At 49.4% G+C, this 21,910-nt stretch overlaps 1 protein-coding gene across 1 annotated transcript in view; it reads left to right on the top strand.

Moving 5' to 3' along the window:
• Ttc7b (tetratricopeptide repeat domain 7B) overlaps positions 1 to 21,910 on the top strand; it is a 115,990-nt gene that overhangs the window by 4,035 nt on the left and 90,045 nt on the right. The window contains exon 2 of the mRNA XM_059279164.1: positions 18,973 to 19,127. Coding sequence (XP_059135147.1) covers positions 18,973 to 19,127 — 155 coding nt within the window. The remainder of the gene's footprint in view (positions 1 to 18,972; positions 19,128 to 21,910) is intronic.

The following is a 21,910-nucleotide window of genomic DNA, read 5'->3' as shown; positions in this document are numbered from 1 at the left end:
GTAGGTGAACATTCTCCCAATATCCAGATTCTTCCTGGAACTGGCTGAGTGACCTTGAACCATCTGGTCAACTTCTCTGAGCCTACTTTTCCATTGGTAAGACAGGCTTTATAACCCCTGCTCCATGGGCTACATACACCCCCAGTTCCTTATTCCACATTGTCTTAAAAAAATCAAAACCTGGTTGTAATGGCTGGCCCTGTGCCAGCCTCTAGAAGGAGGATAATGTCTTAAGTGGGAGCAGTGAGAGATTTCTACTGAAGCCTCGGCTCTTGCTGCCTGAAGTTTAGTGTGGATTCTTAGCCCACCGCACATGTGCAGTCACTGTCTCCATTTCGGCAAGGACAAGGTGTTGGGGCTCAGTGGATCCAGTGGGTGTAGGGTTGAGGAACATCAGGGGTCTGGGAGTAAAGGTGGAGGACCAGTTCTCCATCAGCTTCTGGTTGGCCTGCTGGGTACTCCACAGAATGTTTCGTTGTTCTGACTTCCCAGAATGTCATCTTCTAGCCTCTTAAGTTTTACCTCATGGGAAGTGCAGTGCACCTGGGCTGATATCCAGACTCCCTGAACTGACTGAGTGACCTAGAGCCCATTGTAACCTCTCTGAGCCTGCCTTCCCATTGGGAAGATGCCACCTGCTCCATTAAGGTGGCCATGAGGATCGATACCTGTAAAGCTCAGTACACGGTGTTCCTTGATCCTAGTGCCTTCATGTGGTCCTGGCTGGGGAAACAGTGAGAGACAGAGACTTGGAAAAGGTGTATCTATCTGAGCTGGTGCTTGATGAGGGCCTCCTCTACTACTGTGGCAGGAGCTGGCGTACATGGGTCCTGGGCAGTCACTGTGAGGTCATGTAGCTTCTCTCTCCAGCCAGTTAATCTCCTTAGGCAGCTCTGCTCCTGAGCTCACTTGGAGCAGGGAAGCCCCACATGGTAGTTCTCTCAGAAGGGATCTCAACCCATCTGATTTGGTGAGACTTGGAGACATTTTAATCACCTCTTGGTGATGGGTTGGCTCCAGAATCTGTTTGGACCATGCTATGAGAGGGAGGTTCTTGGTTTGCCTGTGGCTGACCCCCTTGCTGTTTGAAGGCATAGATGGCATCATGGCTTCCTGTCTAGACTCCTGGTATCTTGAAGCCACTGCAGACTTCTCAAGACAGTTATTGGTGGCCCAAGGGCTTCTTGGGAAATATCTGAGGCTGTGCTGTGATAGTGGCCTTGCTGTTTAGGAATGACCTCTTAGGACATTCCTGGGGTACCCCACAAGCCTCTGGGAGTCAAACTGCCCCCAGGTCAGTGAGACCTCCTGTGGTCCTCTAGCTGTGCTTCCTGGCCACATCCTGCTTTTAAACAGTCTTGTCGTCCCTGAAGCTCATGCCTTGTGGTATAGAGTATGGCCCTCCTTTTGGCTTGCTGGCACCAGGCTTTGGTGCTTGTGGTCCCTGCAGTGAGGGCAGAAAGACCTCGATTTAGGCCAGCACTGGGGCTGGGACTGCCCTGTTCTTCCTGTGGCCTCGTGCTTGGAGGGACTCTTTTGGGGCTCTGGGTTGGGGGAGGAGTCTTGATTTTCATCTGCTTGGTCCAGCCACTCTTCGAGCACATCTTCCTGTCACCTTGGAGCAGTGTCCTTTCCCCTCATCCCTGGGCTAGTTTGGATTCCTGGCCCCTGGCTTATGGTTCCCCTTTTGCTCATGCCATTCAGCTCTGGGATCTTCACTGAAGGTCAGAGCCTACCCATCTGTCAGACTCTGGTCCAAGTTCCTCCTGGCTGCCCTTCCTTCACAGAAAAGGCAGCCATAACAGTCTGGAACATGTAAGACCTTGGACATCATGTCAGATGTCATTTTTCAAACTGTGCTGTTGGGGAACCTCTCTTGGAGTTTAGGGTGGGCCTCACTTCCTCACTTATGGGAGCAGCTGAACTTTTCCCTAAGGCTTCCTTTGAAGGATCGGCTCATATACTTAGAACACAAAAACACTGAAGTCCACCAGTCAAGTCTAAGCTTCAGATGAGGGAGCACGGAGAAGGAGGTGCCCCCTGTAAAGCTCTGGGCAGCCAACAGGAGAAGCAAGCAGAATGGGTTGGAACTCCAGCCCCAGAGTTCAACTGCTTGAGTTCCCTGTGTGAAAGGGCCTTGCGAAACTCTGGACTAAAGCCCGGCACACCCAAAGTCCTCCTGAATCCCTCAAAGCCAGATGCTTTCTAACCAAGACTATTTCAAAATATGGTATATATCCTGAACATTGTGTGACTCTCCAAGTCGGGTCTGGGGCAGCACTTGTGCGCTGAAGTGTATGAATAGTCATTGCAGAGGATAAAGACACTGCGAACAGGTGTCAGTTCATCTTGGGTTTTGTTATTCAAATGAATAACAGCAAAAACCAACTTTGGTGGGTGGGGAGATGGCTCAGAGGGTAAAGTGCCTGCTTACGAGCATGAGGCCCCGAGCTCCAACCCCCAGAACCTATATCCAGAAGCCAGGGTGTGGCAGCAGGAGCAGCCTGGGAGCAGAGACAAAAGATGGCCTCTGTGTTTAGCGAGAACCTCCATGAAGTGATTGAGGAATATATACCAATGTCAACCTCTGGCCTCCAGATGTATATGCATGAGTAAGGGCATCCACATGGATAAGCACACCTACATACGTGCGTGCGTGCGTGCGTGCGTGCGTGCGTGCGCATACACACACACAAATATAACAATTTTATTTTTAGAGAGTTCTTGATTTTAGAAATTACTGCTAATGCACTGTAACCTGTAGTAGAAGTGCCGAAGTTGTAAGGTAGCTGTAAGGACAACCTGTAGTTCCTAATAGTGCTTATCTCAGTACTTGGTCGGAGCAAATGTCACTATGGGCCAGCTATTTTATGCTGCTGGTGGCGGTGTTACCGTCTCCATTCCACGTCCAAGGCTCTTTCTCCACGCCGCCTCTCCTTGTTTCTTCGCCAAGTGGCTAACTTTTAGAGGGCCGAGGGCCGTTGTTTTTCTGGCCTCAAACTGTGGATGGAGCCAGGCTCCCAGCTCACTGGTGGAGTGTTGTGTTGACTTGGCCCACCTATAGACTTGTGAGCCCAGTTCTCTGAGCAAATAGAGCAGACTCCAGGAAAAGGTTGAGGGTCTCTTGCCTTGGAAATGAGGGGTTCCCCCTACACACACACACACACACACACACACACACACACACACACCCTGACTCTTGAACATCACTTCCCATCTTCCTGTCTACCCCCTGTTCTGCTGTCAGCCATTTCTTGTGCTGAGCACTTTATTATGGTTAGGCCCTGGTTTGTGATTCCAACTTCATGCCTATGATTGGTTCTGAGGATTTGCTACCCAATAATGAATGCTTGGCAGTGATTGGCTGAGGCATAAGCATGTGACAATTCTAGTCAGTGGAACAGTAGGGAGTATTTACTTGATGCAGGGGCTTCTGGGAAAGATTTCCTTTTGCTGAAGAACCCCTGTATGTGCTTATCAGGGAAGAATAGGCACCTTTCATGCCTGGGAAAAGCTGTTCATGCATTGAACCCGTTATGGTTGCTGGCCCCTGAGAGAGGCTGACCCATGGAGCGTGGCAGCATAGAGACAAGAAGAATGTGGCTGCTGAGATACCAAGCTTCTGCCTTGCTCTTCTCTGGGCTTCCTGTTGTGTGAGATAATATGTTCCAACATTGAGACCACACTGAGTCAGGTGTTTGCTTGTTACTTAATGCTGAAGGCATTTCAGCAATTTCACCTCCTCAGCCCTGGGGCTGCCTGGCCAGCTTGGTCTGGGCACTTGGGAATAGCCTTTGCTCTTCATTCCCATTGGCCTCACATGGCAAGATTTCTCTCTCTGGGTGACCTCATGCTTGGCAGATGGTGGAGTTTTGCAGGCAGCTGATGTGTGTGAAAGCTGGTGTTCCCATTGAGAAGCCCAAGAAGAAGGTTTTCATATGCCTTCCAAAACCATCCCCCTCAACCACCAAGACAAAACTGTTTAGGCTAAACAGTGTCATGTAAAATACGAAGGACAACCACAAGCCACCAAAAACCTAGTGCAGGAGCAGTACCCCCTGCCGCCTGAGGACTTGTCTGTCCCTGCTTATTGGGTGTGGCAGAGGGGAAGGTGCCAGCACCATGCAGAGTGGATCTTTTGGGTTCTTTCAGAGACCCTCCAGATCTGGAGGCAGCATGTTCACACACTTGCCCCCGTCCACCAAGGGCCACATTTGGTGCTCTCCAGCTAGTTTCCTGAATTACAGCTGTTAAAACAGTGTCCGTAGGGAAAGCGACTGGACAGCATCCCTTAGGCCGGTCCTCTGTGTCCAATACTGGGTGTGAACTTCTACATGGACTCTGGGTAATTGCCCTAGCATCCAAGTGAGACCAAGGGTCCTGATACCTCTCATTCAGGAGATGAGTAGAGTGAAACAGTGGAGAAACAGTGGAGACAAGGGCTCTGGACATTATAAGGTTTTCAGACATGTCCTGGAGGAGTCTCCTTGACAGGTGACTAAGGCAGAGACTCCAACTGCATTTTTAAGTAGAATCTTTGTGGCTTCAACTGGCAGCTGGGGAGTGAAGAGCCTGGTCTGGGAAGGAAGTTGCCTTAGTCAGTCAGTGTTCCATTGCAATGAAGAGACACCATGGCTAAGGAAGCTCTTAGCAAGTGCCAATTAAATGCTTTCTTTGATAACAGACAGCTTCAGAGGGTTGGCCCATGATCCTGGTGCCAGGAAGCAGTCCACATGGTGCTGGAGCAGTAGCTGAGAGCTTTTTACATCCCGATCCATAGGCAGCAGGTAGAGAGCGACACTGGGTCTGCCGTGGGCTTTGAAACCTGAAGCCCACCCCAGAGACACACCTCCTCCACCTACTACTTGAACAAGGCCATACCTTCTAGTCCTTCCAAACAGTTCATCATCTGGGGACTAGTCCTGCAAATACATGATGAGCCTATGGGCGCATTCACATTCAAACTGTCACAGAAAGTGTTGGGGTCCACATGCCTGACTCTTCAGAGGGGCAGAGGTAGCGCTGGGTATGACGGCAGTAACAGCAGTGATAGCAGATGTGAGCAGGAGCTTCCTGGGGGGCTAATGTGACAAAGGCCCAAAGCTGAGGACAAATGACATCGACTGGCTCACGGAACCAGGGCTTCTCCCCGTGCCTGACAGGCTCCATGGCCCTTCACTCAACACTTTGGTGAACCCAGCACAGGATGTCAGAGGGTTGTAAATGTAATGGGGGTGCAGATAAATGTCACCACTAGACTGTCAGGTCCAAGAGTTGACCCTTTGGTTGGCTTTGTTCATTGTCATACCCCACGCACCAAGGCCAGACACACAACTGTACACAGTGATTTAATGTACCTAAGCCTTAATAACTGTGTTGGGTGGAGCACAGTTAATGAACAAGCCACCTTTGAGGAATGTACACTTACTTACTCCTCAGACACTAAATCTCCGCTGAGGACCACCCACTGCCCTACGCCATGGAGTAGATGGTGCTCAGGTCAGGGCTGGGTGTGGAAGGAGGATGAGGGCCATGGCAGCCCCTAGGAGGGAGTGTCCAGGTGCAAGACTGTTGGTGTTGGGTGGCTTCCCTGGCTGGCTTGTGTATATCCTGGCTGATGGATTGCTCTTAGGGATGACCCAACACCCAAGCCCTTTCCTCCCCGTAGCTCTTGTGGGTATCTGGGGAGTCTTCCCCAGGACACAGAGGTGGCCCTGGGTCCCTTCTACTGCCCTTCTGTTCTACATACTTTCAGACTGCTTACCCTGTCTCAGGAGGCCTGCTTCCCTGGAGACACTGCCTTCCATGGCCCTTGTGGATTTGAAAGTTTTCTCAAACTCCCTGGTGCCGGGAGTGGCCAGTTGATAAGGATGTTCTGCAGGCCACGCCAAGTCCATGACCTGCAGCAAATGCCACTTCTGCTCCCTGGCCCAGGCCAAAAGAGTTGATCTCAGCCGGGTGGTGGTGGTACATGCTTTTAATCCCAGCACTTGGGAGGCAGAGCCAGGCGGATCTCTGTGAGTTTGAGGCCAGCCTTGTCTACAGAGTGAGTTCCAGGATAGCCGGGGCTGTTACACAGAGAAACCCTGTCTTGAAAAACCTTAAAAAAAAAAAAATTGATCTCTACTGAGTCCTGGGCCCAGAAGCCTGGGAACAGGGTCTGTGAAAAGCCTTGCAACTTCCTTCACTTCCTGTGGAATCCCTGCCTGCCTCTGCCCATTGTCCTGGCAGTCTTGCTAGGACTGGAGGGTTCATCAGGCCCAGCCCCTTGGTCACAGTTCCTTCCCATCTAAGTGAATGCCCTCTGTGTTCCTGACTCAGGACTCAGGGTCCCTGTCTCCTCACAGGCGTGCTCCTCGCCTAACCCCTGGGAGATCCTGTCAGCTCTCTCTGGGTGTGTCTGACTTGAGTATGTGGAACTGACTTCCTGAGAAGGCCGTTTCCTAGCTTCTGGGCTAGCCTGATAATGTCCTCTGCCCTGTGGTTGCTTCCTGCCCTCAGAGCTCTGGAGATGGGCTAGATCAACCCTCGGCAACTGGCTGAAGGTTTTCTTTCTTTTCTTGGGTTGGATTTCTGTAGAGGAAGTATGTGTTCATGTACCTGGGGGTTGTGAGTGTGTATGTTAGAAAGTAAGTGTGAGCAAGTATGGGGTGAGTATAAGATTGTGACAGTGAATGTGTGTGAGCATGTATATGAAAGTATATAATTTAATTGTGAGTGTGAGTATGTGTGTGAGAGTGTGAGTGTAAACTGAGAGTGAGTATGAACATCATCTGTATGAGTGAGTATGAGTGTATAACTGAGTGACAGTATGAGTTTGTGAGAATGTGTATGAGTATAACAGAGTGTGTGTGTGTGTGTGTGTGTGTGTGTGTGTGTGTGTGTAGAGTGTATAACTGAGTGTGTGGCCAGCATGTTCTCTTTTTTCCCCACGTTGCTTCTGTCTCCAGTCCTGTTGTCTCCCGATTCTGTGCTGTGTGTGGATGCAGGGAGGAGGTTTTGGCATGAAGCCTGGACTGAGTACCAAGATTTCCCCAGAAGATCATTTATGCCAGCTTCTTCTGGGCCCGTCATCTTTGCCTTTTGCCATCTTTGCTTTCAGTCAGGAGTTCCAAATACTCTCACACTGTGAACTGGGTCACAGTTGAAATAAGGACAGCGGGAGGAGTTGTCCAGTAGAAGCCCTGAGGTAGGCACAGGAAGGTCTGGGTTTTGGTCAGCAGTCATGGCCAACGTGTGGGAAAGCTTTGGGGGAGCAGTCGCTTGAGACCAGTGTATTTGGTTGAGTCCTGCCTAGGGAGGGGAGACTTACGTACTAACTGATTTCGGAAGTACTGAGCACCTAACCTACTGTGTGCCAAGCACTAGTGTCAGAGCAGAGTGAAAGGATTGAATGAGCACTGAGGGGATGAGCTAGTGTTCACCTTGGGGGAAGAGAGGGACGTGGTGCGTCTTCCATTTTAAAACGGGGAATAGACAACAAATCCCTCTCCTGAGGTAGAGGCGTGTGCCCTTCTTGCTTTGCTCCTTATGCCTCCTGGTCTGATCCCCCTGCCTGTCCAGGCAGGGCTTGCTCCCAGGCGGCTGGTCACAGAATGCAAGCACCATTGCTCTTCTGTGGCTTTGTGCTCCCACCTTCCAAGGCAGACGTCCCCCTCTCTCATTCATGACCTTGCCTCACACTTAAGCTTCCTGCCGTCCATCCACAGCCACCACATCTGTCACCTCCTGCTGCTGCTGCTGCGTTGGACTTGAGCTCCTTCAAGGGCAACAGCCCTTTACCTCCGCTCATGACTCTTCCCTCACTCCCTGGTCTCAGGCCTGTGCTGCTTTGCCGTTCTGGCTGCTTCTCTGAGACTGTGCCCTCGGCACACACAGGTGCCGTGCTTCCTCTCAAGGCATTGTTAGTCCTGGCTAACAGTCTAGTTCAGCGTCCCTGCTCTCTGTTCCACTTTCTAGCAATGACTTGCCTTCTTACAGGTTGGACTTGGCCTCAGCACCTCCAATTCCACAAAGACTCCCCCTGTCAAAGACACCGTCTGGTGTTGATGCCATGTTGCTAACAGTAATGGCTATGCCTGCATGCTTACCTCACTTGATGTTCCAGCCTTTGTGACTCGCTTGGCCTTTGTGACTCGCTTGGCCTCTTTCCAGAAGCAGCAGACCACACCTGCCAGGTTCCTGCTGAGACTTCTTTTCCCTGGAATGCTTTTCCCACAGGTCTAATTTTGGTTTCTGTAGCAGACATGTCCTGATTTTTCTGCCTAGGCTTTTCCCCTCAGTCTCCTCTAGCTTTGATCTGGAAACTGAATGTCATTGCAAGTTGATCTTGGCTTCATTCCTCGGCTTCAGTAAATGGTGCTGTGGCACCACTGCCCACTGTGAGGTCTACAGATTCGTCTTTAGTCCCTCTCTTTTCTCATGGGCCATGTGTTAGATCATTTCCAGGCTACTGTAACAAACCATCCCACGTGTGAATCCTCTTAGCTTTATGGAGATAAGGAGATGAAATGTGGGCCTCATTGGTTAACCAGTGGTCATTGTGATCTTTCTGGAGCTCCATGAGTGGATCTGTGTTCCTCCTCTGCCCAGTTCTGTAGCTTGTGTATGTTGTGTGGTTCCTACCCTCGTCTCCATCTTTAGGGCGAACAGTGTAGCCTCCCATCTCTTCTGCCCTGTAGCCACATCTCCTGGATGCCGAGCTTCAGCTATTCATTCACACAACCCAGGATAATTCTTCCATCTCCAGGTCTGTAGTAGGACAGGCCCATAGGGTCGAGGAAATTGGCTCAGACCAGTAGCCAAGGCATTCACATAACGTACTCCTTAAGAGCCACCCTGGAGTCTGCCTGAGGGCCTAGCAACAGTCGATGTGATGTCAGAGTTCCTGATCATGCCCAGCCAATGAGGGACAACCACACAGACTGGGCGCTGGGAGGAGGGTATATAAGGCCTACCCTGTTATTGAATAAATGAGTTCATTATTTGCTTTCAACGGATTCCTGGTGTCTGAGTCGTTGATGCTGCGCCTTCCCACCCCTTCCCTGAGGGAGCCGTTAGGATCTAAGCAACACAGGTCCTTCACAGTCACATGTGCAGAGTCCCCTCTGACACATAAAATGCACATTCACACCTTCCTGAGATCAGGGCATGGACTTGTTGGGGCCATACCCCCAACCCAGTCCAGGAGTAAACCTGGTTTGTTTTGCCTCTGAATTATGTTCACACTTGGTCTGTTTCTCACTTTCTTCACTGTTTCTTACCTCACTCTTCCGAATGCTGTCACCTCTCACCTGAATACTGTAGTAATCTCTTTCTACCCTTGTCTCTTTGCCGAGTCCACTCCCTACACAGCAGATGGAGGGCACTTCAGAAACTTGAGTCAGAGCACTTCACCCACTACTTACAAACCCTCCAGGATTCTGCACTGAGAATGCATGACACCCTCACGAGTGTCTGCCAACCCCAGTGCTATCCCTCTGCTCCAACTACACAGTGTTTTGCTGGTGCTAGACCATGCCACTTAAGACCTCCTCTCACTGGAATGCCCTTCCCATAGGTCTTTGCATTCCTGACTCTGTGCTGGCATTGTCTCAAGAGCCCTCTCCTTGGAGAGTCTTTCCCTGGCCTGACCACTCAGTCTGAGGAAAACTTAGTCACTAACTGTGACCTTACCTTGTTTAATTCTTTTTACCCTCTTATCATTCCCTGGCCCCTTTCTGATTTATCTGTCTTCCCTAACTGGGGTGTGAGTTCTCTGAGGGCAGATACTTCATTCTCTGAGTTATAGCAAGCAGTTGGGAGATGGCAGACCCTGACTAAATGCTGGTGCTGTGTGGCTGTGCAGGTGATGTGAGGATTAGCTCAAGCCAAGGCAGCTGGGGGAATCCACCCTAAGCAGACCTGAAGCGTTTCTTAAACGATACTGGATTCTGTAGACGGAGGCAGGAAATCCCAATGTGTCCAGACTCCTAGGTGAGACTAATAACCATCACCTCAGGAGGATACTGAGGACCTGGAACATGTGTATGAGAGAGGCTGATGGCTCAGGGAGAAGGAAGGTGGGTCCTCAGGAATGGTCATAGCCATGTTACTTTCCACTGGATTCTAAGAAGATAATTGAAGTCATGTGAAATCCTCTATGAGTGGCTAAGAGCAACCACTCAAGATTCAGGGCACACTATAACACAAGTCATCTTTCCTCCTTTTCAATTAACTGGTTAGGGCCTGCTGAGATGACTTGGCAAGTAAAGGCATTGCTACCAGACTTAATGACCTGAATTCCATCCCCAGGACATGCATGGTGGAGGGAGAGAACTAACTCCCAGAAATTGTCCTTTGGCCTTCACATGTATACTGTAATGTGTGCACATACACACAAATTAGAAAATAAATATAATTAATTAACCAGTTAATGTTTTGTATAGCAAATAAATATACATAGTAGTGAAAGTCAAATAATTCAAGGATATGGATGTTTTTCACTTGACAATGGTGTTGTGTCCTGATAAATTCCTTGTATTAGTTACTGTTCTTGTTGCTGTGACCAAATACCTGACAAGAATCAGTTTATGAGGGAAAAGATTTATTCTGGGTCAAGGTTTGAGGAGACACAGCCCACCATGGTAGGGCAGGCATGGTGGCAGGAACCATGTGGCTGTGGCAGTGGGAGCTTGCTCACATCTGCGTAGATCAGAGTATAGAGAGATGAATGCTGGCCTTCTGCAGACCCTTTCGTTTTGCCCTTCTTGTTATTCAGTTTAGGACCCCAGACTATTAGATGGTAGTGTCCATGTTCAGGGTAGGTCCTCCTTCCTCTGTTAAATCTGTTAGTTCACTCCTCTGTTAAGTACCCTCATCCACGTTTCTGGAGGTGTATCTCCTAGGTGGTTTTAAATCTAGTGACATTAACAGTAAAGCTTAGACAGCACACCCCTCATAAGCTGAAAATACTGTTTAGTACACTTAAGTGAACCAAGAGTCATGCCTTAACCCGAGAGCACTTAGATTAGCTTACAGTTAGACAAAAATCATATTACACAGCCTGTTTGTGTGTGTGCTCGTGGGCCATGGGGTTGCATGGCTGACTGAGAGCTACCCAAACATTTTGAGGGAGTTTTCTACTATATTATTAGTAAACTTGGAAAAGATATCCACAATCCAGATACTGGTTTTTACTTTACATCATTATGAAGTTGAAAAATCATTAAGTTTTGTCATTGCAAATGAGGGACCTTCTGTAGTGTGAAAGATGAATATCCATCCCATACTGTCTGTCTCCTCATAGCCTTTTACCAACACAGTCACTCTTGGGACTTTGTAGAGGGCTTCTCAAAGTAGCCTGCCCATATGTATATTTTACATTTTATTTATGGGGGGCGTGAATGGGCATAGTATTCATATGAAGGTAAAAGGACAACTTTGGGGTTGGCTTTCTTTTTCTACCTTTCCATGGATCCCAGGAATTGAACTCAGGATGTTAGGCTTGCATGGCAAGTGCTTTACCCATAGAGCCATTCATTCATTCATTCCTCCTCCTCCTCCCCTCCTCCTCCTTCCACAAAATATGACATTCTATAAACCCTATTTTGTATTTTGCTTTTTAACCTCCTGTCTTTGAGACTGCTGCCTGTTACTGATGGATGATGTCGTTCTGTATGCTGTGAATATGTACTGCTCTGATTGGTTGATAAATAAAGCTGTTTGGCCAGTGGTGAGGCAGAATAAGGTTAGGTGGTACATTCTAACTACAGAGAGAGGGAGGAGACAGACAGAGAGAGGAGACACTGCTAGCCGCCATCAAGAGAAGCAAGATGTAAAGGTACCGGTAAGCCACAAGCCACGTGGCAAGGTATAGATTTATAGAAATGGGTTAATTTAAGATATAAGAGCCAGCTAACAAGAAGCCTCCCATGGCCATAGTTTAAAAATAATTTAAGCCTCTGTGTGTTTATTTGGATCTGAGCAGCTGCAGGACTGGGTGGGACACAGAAAAACTTTCAGCTACATATTACTATGTAACAAAGCAGCTCAAAAGACCACTTTGCAGTAGCCACTTTGGAGCCTTGGGATTCCGGGCTCACCAGTACTCATGCTTCTGTGGCCTGGGGCTCAGCCTGGTGCCTGCTGCTCTTGGATCTTAGATGTGTTCTCATACATCAAGTCATGGCTCAGGCAACCCCACTTTCTTTCATGTGACCTTGAGTGGCTTGGTCTGGGCCAGATCTATACAGGCCCAAGCAAGTCCTAATGGTGACCATAGAGAACCAGAAGTAAGAAGAAGTGAGTTGGCCCTTCTCTAAGTGTCTGTGTGTGTCACAGCTTACACTGTCCTGTCAGTCAGAGACGGGACATTCATATATTCAGGTGACCACACAGATGTGCTTAAATAATTCTGTTTAAGTTGTTTAATGGATACCTTGTGTTGCATTGAACAGACACATCATAATTCATCAAACAGATCCCTATATATTGTTTTCTATCCTTTACTATTTCAGGTAGGGCTGTGTATAGGAAATTGTCTCTTTACTATGCATTTGTGCTCAAAGATGCGAAGATCTATGGGAAAAGTTCCTAGACGTGGAATTCTAGGTCAGATGGTACAGGTATATAAACTACTGTGTAAAAATTGCTAATTGCCCTAGAGACACTCATGCCAATTTATATTCCTGTCAACACTACTTGATTGTGTCTTATCAGTCCTCTTGGGAGTCTGGGGATGGTCACAGGTACTGCAAATGCTGTTCTGTTACCTGTGCTGACAAAAAGCCAGATAAGTGGGTGGAATCAACATGACACACTAAAGCAGAGAACCCAGCTGTCTTTGCTGTGTGACAAAGGGGATTCCAAAGAACCAGCTCTTCTTGAGTAGAGGTTTGTTTTTTTCCTCTTGGGTTACAACTACGCCAGGAATGGCTTGAGTAGAGCTAAATGACATATGAACTGAATGGCTGGGGGTTTTGTGTTAGTGTCAAGGGCTCCCAAAACAGAGAAGAAACCTGCCCGGTTTTGTTGTTTGTTTTTTTCCGTATCTGATCTCTGCATACCAGCTGCTTATCCTACCAGGGTGCTGCTGTGAGGAAGGCAAAGGCCACAGCCCTACCTTCCTCAGGGGACCAAAGAGCCAGGTACTCCAGACATGAGCTGTGGTGATGTAGGACTTACAGGTTTTCTGTTTAGAACTGAACCACGGCCCTGACTCCACCGAGGCTAATGCCTGCCCTCCCCTCTGCCAGGGTCCTTGCTGATGGTTTCTGTTTACCTCAGGCTTTAGCTCTGTTTAGGTTCCTGGAATCCTCTTTCACACCAGCCTGACTCAGGCCCCTCACGCCCCCTCACTCTGATCGGAGCAAATGGGACAGGAAGGGGATTCCAAAACCACCTGTCCAGTCCAAAACCACAGGGCTCAGGTGGCACAGGATGGAGGCTGAACACGTCGAGGAGACGCCAAGGTCCACGTGGTTTGTGCCGGCATGTTGGAGAGATGTGGTGGCTGTCAGAGACTGCCCGGGTTCAGACCCCAGCTCCAGGGTGAACTGGCTGTGGCACTGGCCATGCCACTTTCTCTCTGCTGCCTGGTTCACTGTGTGAGACGGTGACAAGCATAGTGTCACACCTTAATGTTGCTTCTAGGAATTGCTTGGCACATGGCCATGTGCTTAGTAAGAGCTTGGTATGGCTGGGCTTGTTAGTCAGTGGTACCCAGTATTCCTTTCCTCTGATAATGCTGCAGACCCCTGGAGCACAGGGACTGTGTCTTAGAGAGCTTTCAGGCCCTGCAGTATCCTATGTCACTGTTCTGGGACACAGTGGGTCCTTCATGAAAGAAAGGATCATTCCTAGTAGCTGGCGTTGCTTAGCACCTGCTGCGTGTTGTATGCATTGCATATCTTGTGTGAGCTTTACAGTTGCCAGCTGAGGAAGTTCGTGCTCGGAGAGATTAAGTGACTTGTCAGGCCCATATAGCTAGTAAGCCTGGACTCAGCTCCTAGGCTTTCTGAGGCCGAGACTTGCCTCCACCTGGTGCTGCTTGGGCTTTTCTGTCATGGAAACCACGTGCCTGGTCACTTTGCGGCTGGCTGCTCCCAGTGCAGCTGGGAGACAGCACCCATCCTCTCCCTCGTGCCTGGTAAGCACATGCAGGAAGGAGCAGGAAGGTGATCAGATTTAAGGCTTTTGTGGGCAGAGTTCTAAGGGCAGGCCTGAGTTCCTGAGTCACAGGTGGAAATGGAGGGCTGCTCCGTGTCTTGTAGCTGGCTTTCAGGGTCTCGATGCTGCCCTTTTTGTGACTAAGCCAGGGGGGCAAACTCCATCTCCACAGCTCCACCCTGTGCGAGTGCAAGTCTGTTTGATCTTTTCTCCTTTCATACTTAATTCTTTAATCCACCTGAAATGCCTGTCCTGTGGCTGGGGGTGCCTTTCTTCTTTGTTGCCTTGTTGTCCCCGCATGCAGCCAGATAGTTCTGGCAGTAAGAGCTGGCTTAGTGATGTCTGCCTCCTTTCTTGCTGGTAGACGTGAACTGGGGACCCACGGGACCCTGACAGGTACAGGCAGAGTCCATGAAGCCTGGGCCTGACCACCCAGGACCCCTCCAGTATTAGGACTGAGGTTCTCTCTGAAAGATATTTTGGCAAGAGCTCTTGATGTCTTTAATTCTCTGTTCCTCTGCCTGGGAGAATGAGTGACAGGAAACTGGCCCTTTTTTGTAAGAGGACAAAGAAAACATAATTTGCTTGGCAGTTTAAAAGGGAGCCTAGAGAGTAAAAACATTCAGGAGTTTTTTTTGGTCATCATGCTAAACTTAAAGTCAGACCGTAGGCGTTTGTTGGCCAGGTGTGGTCGGAGAGTGCCTCAGTGGAGGCCTCTTCTTCCTTGACAGGTATGGGAACACTGTGGCGAAGGTCACAAGAGCAGTGACTTCAGCAGGAACTAGAGGAGGTGCTGTTGCCTTTGTGTACTAACTGAGCGCTCCGTGCCTGCATCTGGAAGAGTCCTGTAGCGCTGCTCGGCCGTTCTCAGTGCCTTCCACCTAGTGTTCTGAGACAGCACACTCATCCAGCCCGGGGGGTGTCCGGTGAGTCACTGCCACTTGTAAGCACATACCACTTGGGATCCTAGATGGGTAGTCTTTAGCTGGGCAGCTGTCTTAGTTAGCATTTCTATTTCTGTAAAGAGACACTATGACCGTGGCAACTCTTATGAAGAAAAACATTTAATTGGGGCGGGGAGGGGGGCAGAGGGGGCTTGCTTACAATTTCCGAGGTTCCGTCCATCATGGTGGGACATGGCGGTGTGCAGGCAGACATGGTGCTGGAGAAGTTACTGAGAGTCCTATATCTTGCAGGCAACAGGAAATGGCCTGTCTGTCACACTAAGTGAAGTTTGAGTAAAGGAGACCTCAAAGCCTGCTCCCATAGTGACACAAGGCCTTATGGACTCCAACAAAGCCACACCTACTATTAGTGCCACTCCTTTTGGGGGCCATTTTCTTTCAGACACCACAGCAGCCATGTGTGCTAATTAGAGGAGCTAGCTATCTGTAAGATTAGAGGAGCTGAGGTGGGGTCTAGGGCAGCTTCAGGCAGTAGAGGGTTGAGTCTAGAGGATGTGGTCCAGAGCCTCAGCTGTCCTAGATTAATTAATTCACTTGCCGTACACTAGGCAAAGCCTCCAGTACTCCACTTGGGATTCGGAAAGAGCCAGCCTTCATTTTGGAATTCCCCCTTACAGTCTAGATGGAGCAGACAGGTAAACCAACACCCAGGTCAGGGTGCAGAGCTTCCTGAGGCAGCTGGGGTGCACTGGGCTGGGCATGGGGGGGGGGCAGGTAGTTAGCAATGCCTTGGTAGGATCTTACTGGACTCTTCTAGGAATAGTAAGAGTGGCATCTCCAGGATTCCTGAGCGTGCCCAACCTGTGTCACACTTGTCTCCTGTTCTGTCTCAACCCGATGTGTCAGCCTTGTTCTGGGCTTTCCTACCTGGTCTCTTCTCCAGACACTTTGTTCTCTCTCCTTCCTGTCCTTGGCTCTGGTGCAGAGAGCCACCCCTCAGCCTGGTGCCCTTCCTGCTGGCCTCTCCAGTCTAGCCCTGCTCTCTCCCTGTGGTTTTACAAACAGGATCGATGCTGTCTGAGGTCCCATAGTGAGGCCTTATCTGGGTCCTTATCTGCTTTCTGGGTCTGAGAGTTCTGCCTCAGGTCCTGCAGCAGGAAGGCAGGCAGATGGGTGGGGCTGTGGGGAAGTAAAGGGAGGAGTCATCAGCTCAGGTGGACAGAGTGCTTCCTTAGGATGCTGCTCCCCCAGATGCTGAGATCAAATCTGGGGCTCAGAATGTCTTGGTCTATTTTAACAGCCCCCACCCCCACCCCGTAGAACTCTTAGCATGCCTGAGGCCTAGGATTTGATTCTCAGTACTACAAAAGCAAACAAAGTAGACAGGAAAAGGTTGGCATGAATTGATGATCAATACTCTTATCATTACTGTGGTTAGTAAATATCCTGACATAGAAACAGCTTTTAAGGAAAAGTTCCATTTCCCCCTGTAAACAATATAAAATGATTCTGGGCCAGGCATCCTAGCACTCTCAAAGCAGAGGCAGGCAGATTTTTGTGAGTTTGAGTTCAAGACTAGCTTGGTCTATACAGTGAGTTCCAGGATAGCTAGGGTTACATAGTAAGACCCTGTCTAAGAAAAACTGGGGTGGGGGGTGCTGAGCAGTGGTGGAACATGCCTTTAATCCCAGCACTCAAGAAGCAGAGGCCAGGATAGCCAAGGCTACACAACTCTGTCTTGTAAAACCAAAAAAGAAAACAAAAACTAAATGAAAACCACTGAGCTCTGCCTGGCGTGTTGCACACTAGCATTCATGGCCTGTTGCACACTAGCATTCATGGCCTGTTGCACACTAGCACTCATGGCCTGTTGCACACTAGCACTCCTTTGATCCCAGCACTTGGAAGCTGAGTAGAAGGATCACAGGTTCCAGGACAGTCTACACTGGTGGATTTTGTTAAAAAACAAACAAATGAAAGATTCTATTCAGTGTACATAATTCAAGCTATAAAGATAAAATTGTAAATATATCTCCAATTTTGTTACTCATATTCTTGTTAATAATTATTTTAGGCGTCTTTATGGGGTCATAGACATATATAGAGATGAATATTGAGATAGGCTTCTACAGTGATCACACTCTTGTCCATTATGACCTCCACTAGCCATGGGCAGCTATTGACCACTTGAAATGTGGCCAGCTTCCGTAGAGATGTGCTGTCCTTGTGAAGTGCACATTGGTTCTAGGAAACTGAAAACAGCTTTCCCTGCTGCCTGTCCTTTCCTACCCACCTGGTGTTTCAGCTGCTGCCATCTGCACCAGCTACCCTGGTCCCTGTGCCCTCTGCAGGCACAACTGCCTTCTCTTCTGGCTTTGGAGGCTGCTCTAGGCCACCTGACTTTATGTTAGGAGAAGTTTGCTTTCTTTACGTACATCTAAGGAATTCTTATGCTCCAGAACCTAGCTGAGCTGTGTTCTGGGTTAGCTGGCTCCTCCTAGGACTCTAGTCCCATCATTAGGCACAGACAGAGCAGTGCCAAGGCTTGTTGCTCCTGCAGTTTGGGTGGACTGCTGCAAAGATGAGGTGCACTGGGCCAGTGGTGGGCTGGCCACCCAGATCTTAGCGGGTCCCCTGTGGTGACTGCTTGAATTGTAAATTTATGCAGTATAGGCAAAGCTGTTCTCCATTCTATGACCAGAATATTGACCGAAACTCAACCTAAAGTCTATTGTAACCACCAGAGCCAGCTGAGGTCTCCTAGACCCCACCAGTAATAGGATCCTTCTAGACCTTTTCAAACTGATTGTATTTTTAGTATACCTATGTCTGTCTGTCACAGAGACGCACACCACAGTCAGGCTAGTGTATATGAGTTTTTCTGGGTTCATCCAGAACAGTCTGGATGTGTGGGTTCCAAAGAGCTGTACTTGGCTGCTGCTTCTTCTTTTTTTTTTCAGTTTTTTGAGACAGAGTTTCTCTGTGTAGTTTTGGTGCTGGTCCTGGATCTTGCTCTGTAGACCAGGCTGGCCTCAAACTCACAGAGATCCGCCTGGCTCTGCCTCCCTAGTGCTGGGATTAAAGGTGTGCACCACCACCACCAGGCTACCTGGCTTCTTCTTAATGCAAATTAACCAACAGTGTGGAGATTATAACTACTTGACACAATGTATATACTTTTTTTTTTTTAAACTTTCTGTGCATTGGTGTTTTACCTGCATGTATGTCTGTGTGAGGATGTTTGGTCCCCTGGAACTGGAATTACAGACGGTTGTGAGCTGCCATGTGGGAGCTGGGAATTGAACATGGGTTGTTCTCTGGAAGAGCAGTCAGTGCTCTTAACCATTGAGCCGTCTCTGCAGCCCCAATGTATATATACTTTTTTGAGCTAAACTTCTATGAAGATTCCTCAAAGGCAGGGCTATATAGTTGTGGTTTTTGAAGGGACGTCATTCAGGTCACCTTGACACAAAGCTCTAAGAATCTGACTGGGAAGATGTTCCCCAGGCTCACTGTCCGTACCCAAGGCCATAGACTTTGGCAGAGAAAGGAATTTCACTGCTCTTCTCTTGGAAATAGATCACCCTGGATTCTGTGTGTATGTCATAAGATCGTCATGTTTTCCTATCACTGGAGAACTTTCCTTCTGAACTTGAATGTCCACGTTAAACTGTAGCCATCTTTCTGGAGTCGGTAAATATGTGGCAGAGAAAGGCAAGTGCTTGAGCCAACACTGCTGCCATGTTCCTTGCTAAGGAGCAGCCCCTCACATAGACCCAATCTTAGGTTGTACGGTCTCAGAAGAGCCTGGTCAGGAGCCTGGAACCTTGGGGTGTAAGGGTCCTGAGGTCCTTGGGGTGTGCTTTCCAGCACACGGACCGTTTCTTGCTTCCATTGATCGTCTCGCTTGGCTTTGCAGATGATATGGCTGAACTTCTCCTGGGGGAGTCGAAGCTGGAGCAGCACTTGAAGGAGAAGCCCCTGCGGCAGGGAGCCAGTCCCCGGGGCCCCAGACCCCAGCTGACTGAAGTGCGCAAGCATCTGACCGCTGCCCTGGACCGAGGGAACCTCAAGGTACCGTGGACCTCTGGGACCAAGAAGGGGTGGTGGGTGGTACTGCCATCATCTCCTGGGGCTCACCAGTGTGTGGTTTGGAAAAGGTATGGTGAGCAGGGTGGTTTGGAGCACGTCTGGACTGCTGGGGTTAGCTTCAGCAGGCACTCTGCAGGGTCAGTACATCCACCCTAGGCCGCCTGGCCTGTGGGGCTTCCAGCCTAGTAGGGCTCTCTGATCGGAGTCTGCAATGACACATCCTTCTCAAGGAGGGGATCATTTCTCCCCAGGTACTTGAAACCAAGTTTCATTATCAATTATAATTCAACATTAGTGCATAGCTTCCTACTTAAATCACACGGTGGCCGGAGCTGGTGCCAACAGGCCAGGTGTCGCCTCATTGTGGGAGGGAGCAGGAACCTCCCCCACCCTTGGCAACCCCTTCCCTACCTCCTTCCCGGTCCAGGCCAACTTGGGCACCGTCCCTTCATCTTCTGTTTCTGGTCTTCGTTGCTTGGTCTGTTCCTTTTCACACGGCTCTCCTTACACACTCCCTGTGAGCCTGGCCGCCCCCTTTGCCTTTCACAAAGGCTGGCTCTCCTGCCTTGGCCTGCCCCTCCCCCAGCCCTGCAGTCCAGCCTCTGCTACTTTCTGATAGTACTCTCAGTGTATTAGTTTCTTTTCCTGGTGGTGTGATAAAATACCCCAACAACAGGAACTCGAGGGAGAGCATGTTCAGTCTCTCATGGGAGAGAAGCCGAAGAACGCAGCAGGAACTTGAAGCGACTGGTCACATCCACAGTCAGAAGGCAGAAAGCGGTGGACGCTTGTGCTCAGCCAGCTTCCTCCTTTGTATACAGCATAAGGTCCCACCACAGCTAATCCCTCCCGGGCATGCCCAGAGGCTAAATATAGCCCACCAGGTGTGCCTGAGGCTTGTCTCCCGGGTGATCCTAGATCTTGTCACACCGGCTTAGCTGAGGGCACCTTCTCCAGCCTGCTCATCTTATGCTCTGTCCTTCCTGGAATATGTCTTCCACTGAGGACAGCAGTTTCGGGGGAACTTTGGAAGCCATGATTTCTTTTTCCTTTTATCTGATAAGTTGCCTTCACCTTTCTCTTCCTATCCCAGAATCCTCCTGGGCTACCTCCTGGCCTTTGCACTTGTCTGCTGTGCACACCTCCTACCCTCAGTCCCAGAGAGGCCATATTCTTTTTTAAATTATTCTTTGTATTTTATGTGTATGGGTGCTTTGCCTATATGTATGTCTGTTCTACATATGTGTGCCTGATGTCCTCAGAGGCCAGAAGAGAGTGTCAGAACACCTGGAACCGGAATTCCAGATAGTTGTGAGCCACCGAATGGGTACTGGGAACTGAACCCAAGTCCTTTACAAGAGCAACAAATGCTCTTAACCACTGAGCAGTCTCTCCAACCCTGAGGCCATATTCTTTCGGAATTCCAGATTGGAACCTTGTGCTTCCTGTCAATTTGTGTGTGATCCTGAGAGGCCTCTTCCTTCTCTGGCTCAGTTTTGGTAGGTTTGGAGTGGGCTTTTTGAGATGATCCCTTTAGACCCTCCCAGTTCCTGGCTGCTTCAGGCTGTGAGCCTGCGTTCTGAGTAGTTTGTGCTTCCTCTGTGCCCTGGCTGACTCCTCTGCCCGTTTGCAACAGGTCTTGGACAAGGTTGGCACACCTATTCTGTGTCATAGGCTCTGGAGGCCTCTTGGGGCCAACAGTCTTTGTGTGTGTCCGATGTGTGAGCGTGGCTCTACAGGCTAGCTCGAGGCTTTATTGGCACACAGGATGCCCCTGTGGTCAAGGACACACTGCTGCAATTGGACACTTAAAGCTGGTCTTCACTTGCTAACTTGTGGCCTGTGCTGGGCCTCAGCTCACAGTTAGAGTACAGTTGTCTACCTGGCATCTTTTCTTAACCAGGGGGCTCCTGGTGACTTTTGTGGGTGCTGGTCATCAGGAGAAGGTGGAGGAACAGTGGGTCCCTGGGGCAATGATGACAGCCAATCAGACCCAGTGTCTTGGAGTATGACGCTATGAATGTGTATTAAGAGGAGATATCTAATGCATTTCTTTTCCTAACCCCTTACCTTCTTCTGGGAAAGTTAGCTATTTGTTTCACATTCTGCTCTCCATCCCTTGCAACTCAGCATGGTAGTAATGTTGAATTTCCTGTTGGAATTCCAGAGTTAGTTCCACTCCGGCTTTATAAGCCATGTGATCTTGGGAAGTTCCTTAGCCTCTCTGAACTTCCTGTCTCTCAGGATTGTTCTGAGGCTCAATGATGGAAGTTCTTTAAAACTGTACCAAATGCACCAGACGCGTATCCTTTACTGCTGTCTTACAGCTTCTACTGCAGTTTCTCCAGTTGCTGGTTTTTACCCTCCCCGACTTGTAAAGAATGTTCTAGAGCTGCACAGGTTTTGCTTGGACGTGTTCTCTGTTCACACTGGCTAACGTGAAGCTTCTTTCCTTGACCATCAGTCCATTGTCTCTCCGGGGACTCAAGCCATGAAGAGAGTAGAGCCTTCTGGCAACGCAGCCAGAAGAGAGACCCGGGGCCAGAAGTCAGAGGACAGGAAGACTGCTTATGATGAGCACACTAGCCCTGGCCCTGTGCTGGGCTCTTCTCCCCGCAGCAGGGAAGCTCAGTGGCCTTGGCCTTGGCTGGGGTGTTTGCTCACTGTACAATACTGTGGATGGACTTGACCAGCGAGGTCCTCCCAGACCTCTGTCCTGGGCCTCTGGACTGCCATTTCCTTCAACTGATTCCGATGGCCTTTCA

Source organism: Peromyscus eremicus, chromosome 14, assembly GCF_949786415.1.
Source record: "Peromyscus eremicus chromosome 14, PerEre_H2_v1, whole genome shotgun sequence".
NCBI lineage: Eukaryota > Metazoa > Chordata > Mammalia > Rodentia > Cricetidae > Peromyscus > Peromyscus eremicus.
The sequence above is the reverse complement of the archived record's forward strand: the minus strand, read 5'-3'. Positions and strand labels throughout refer to the sequence as shown.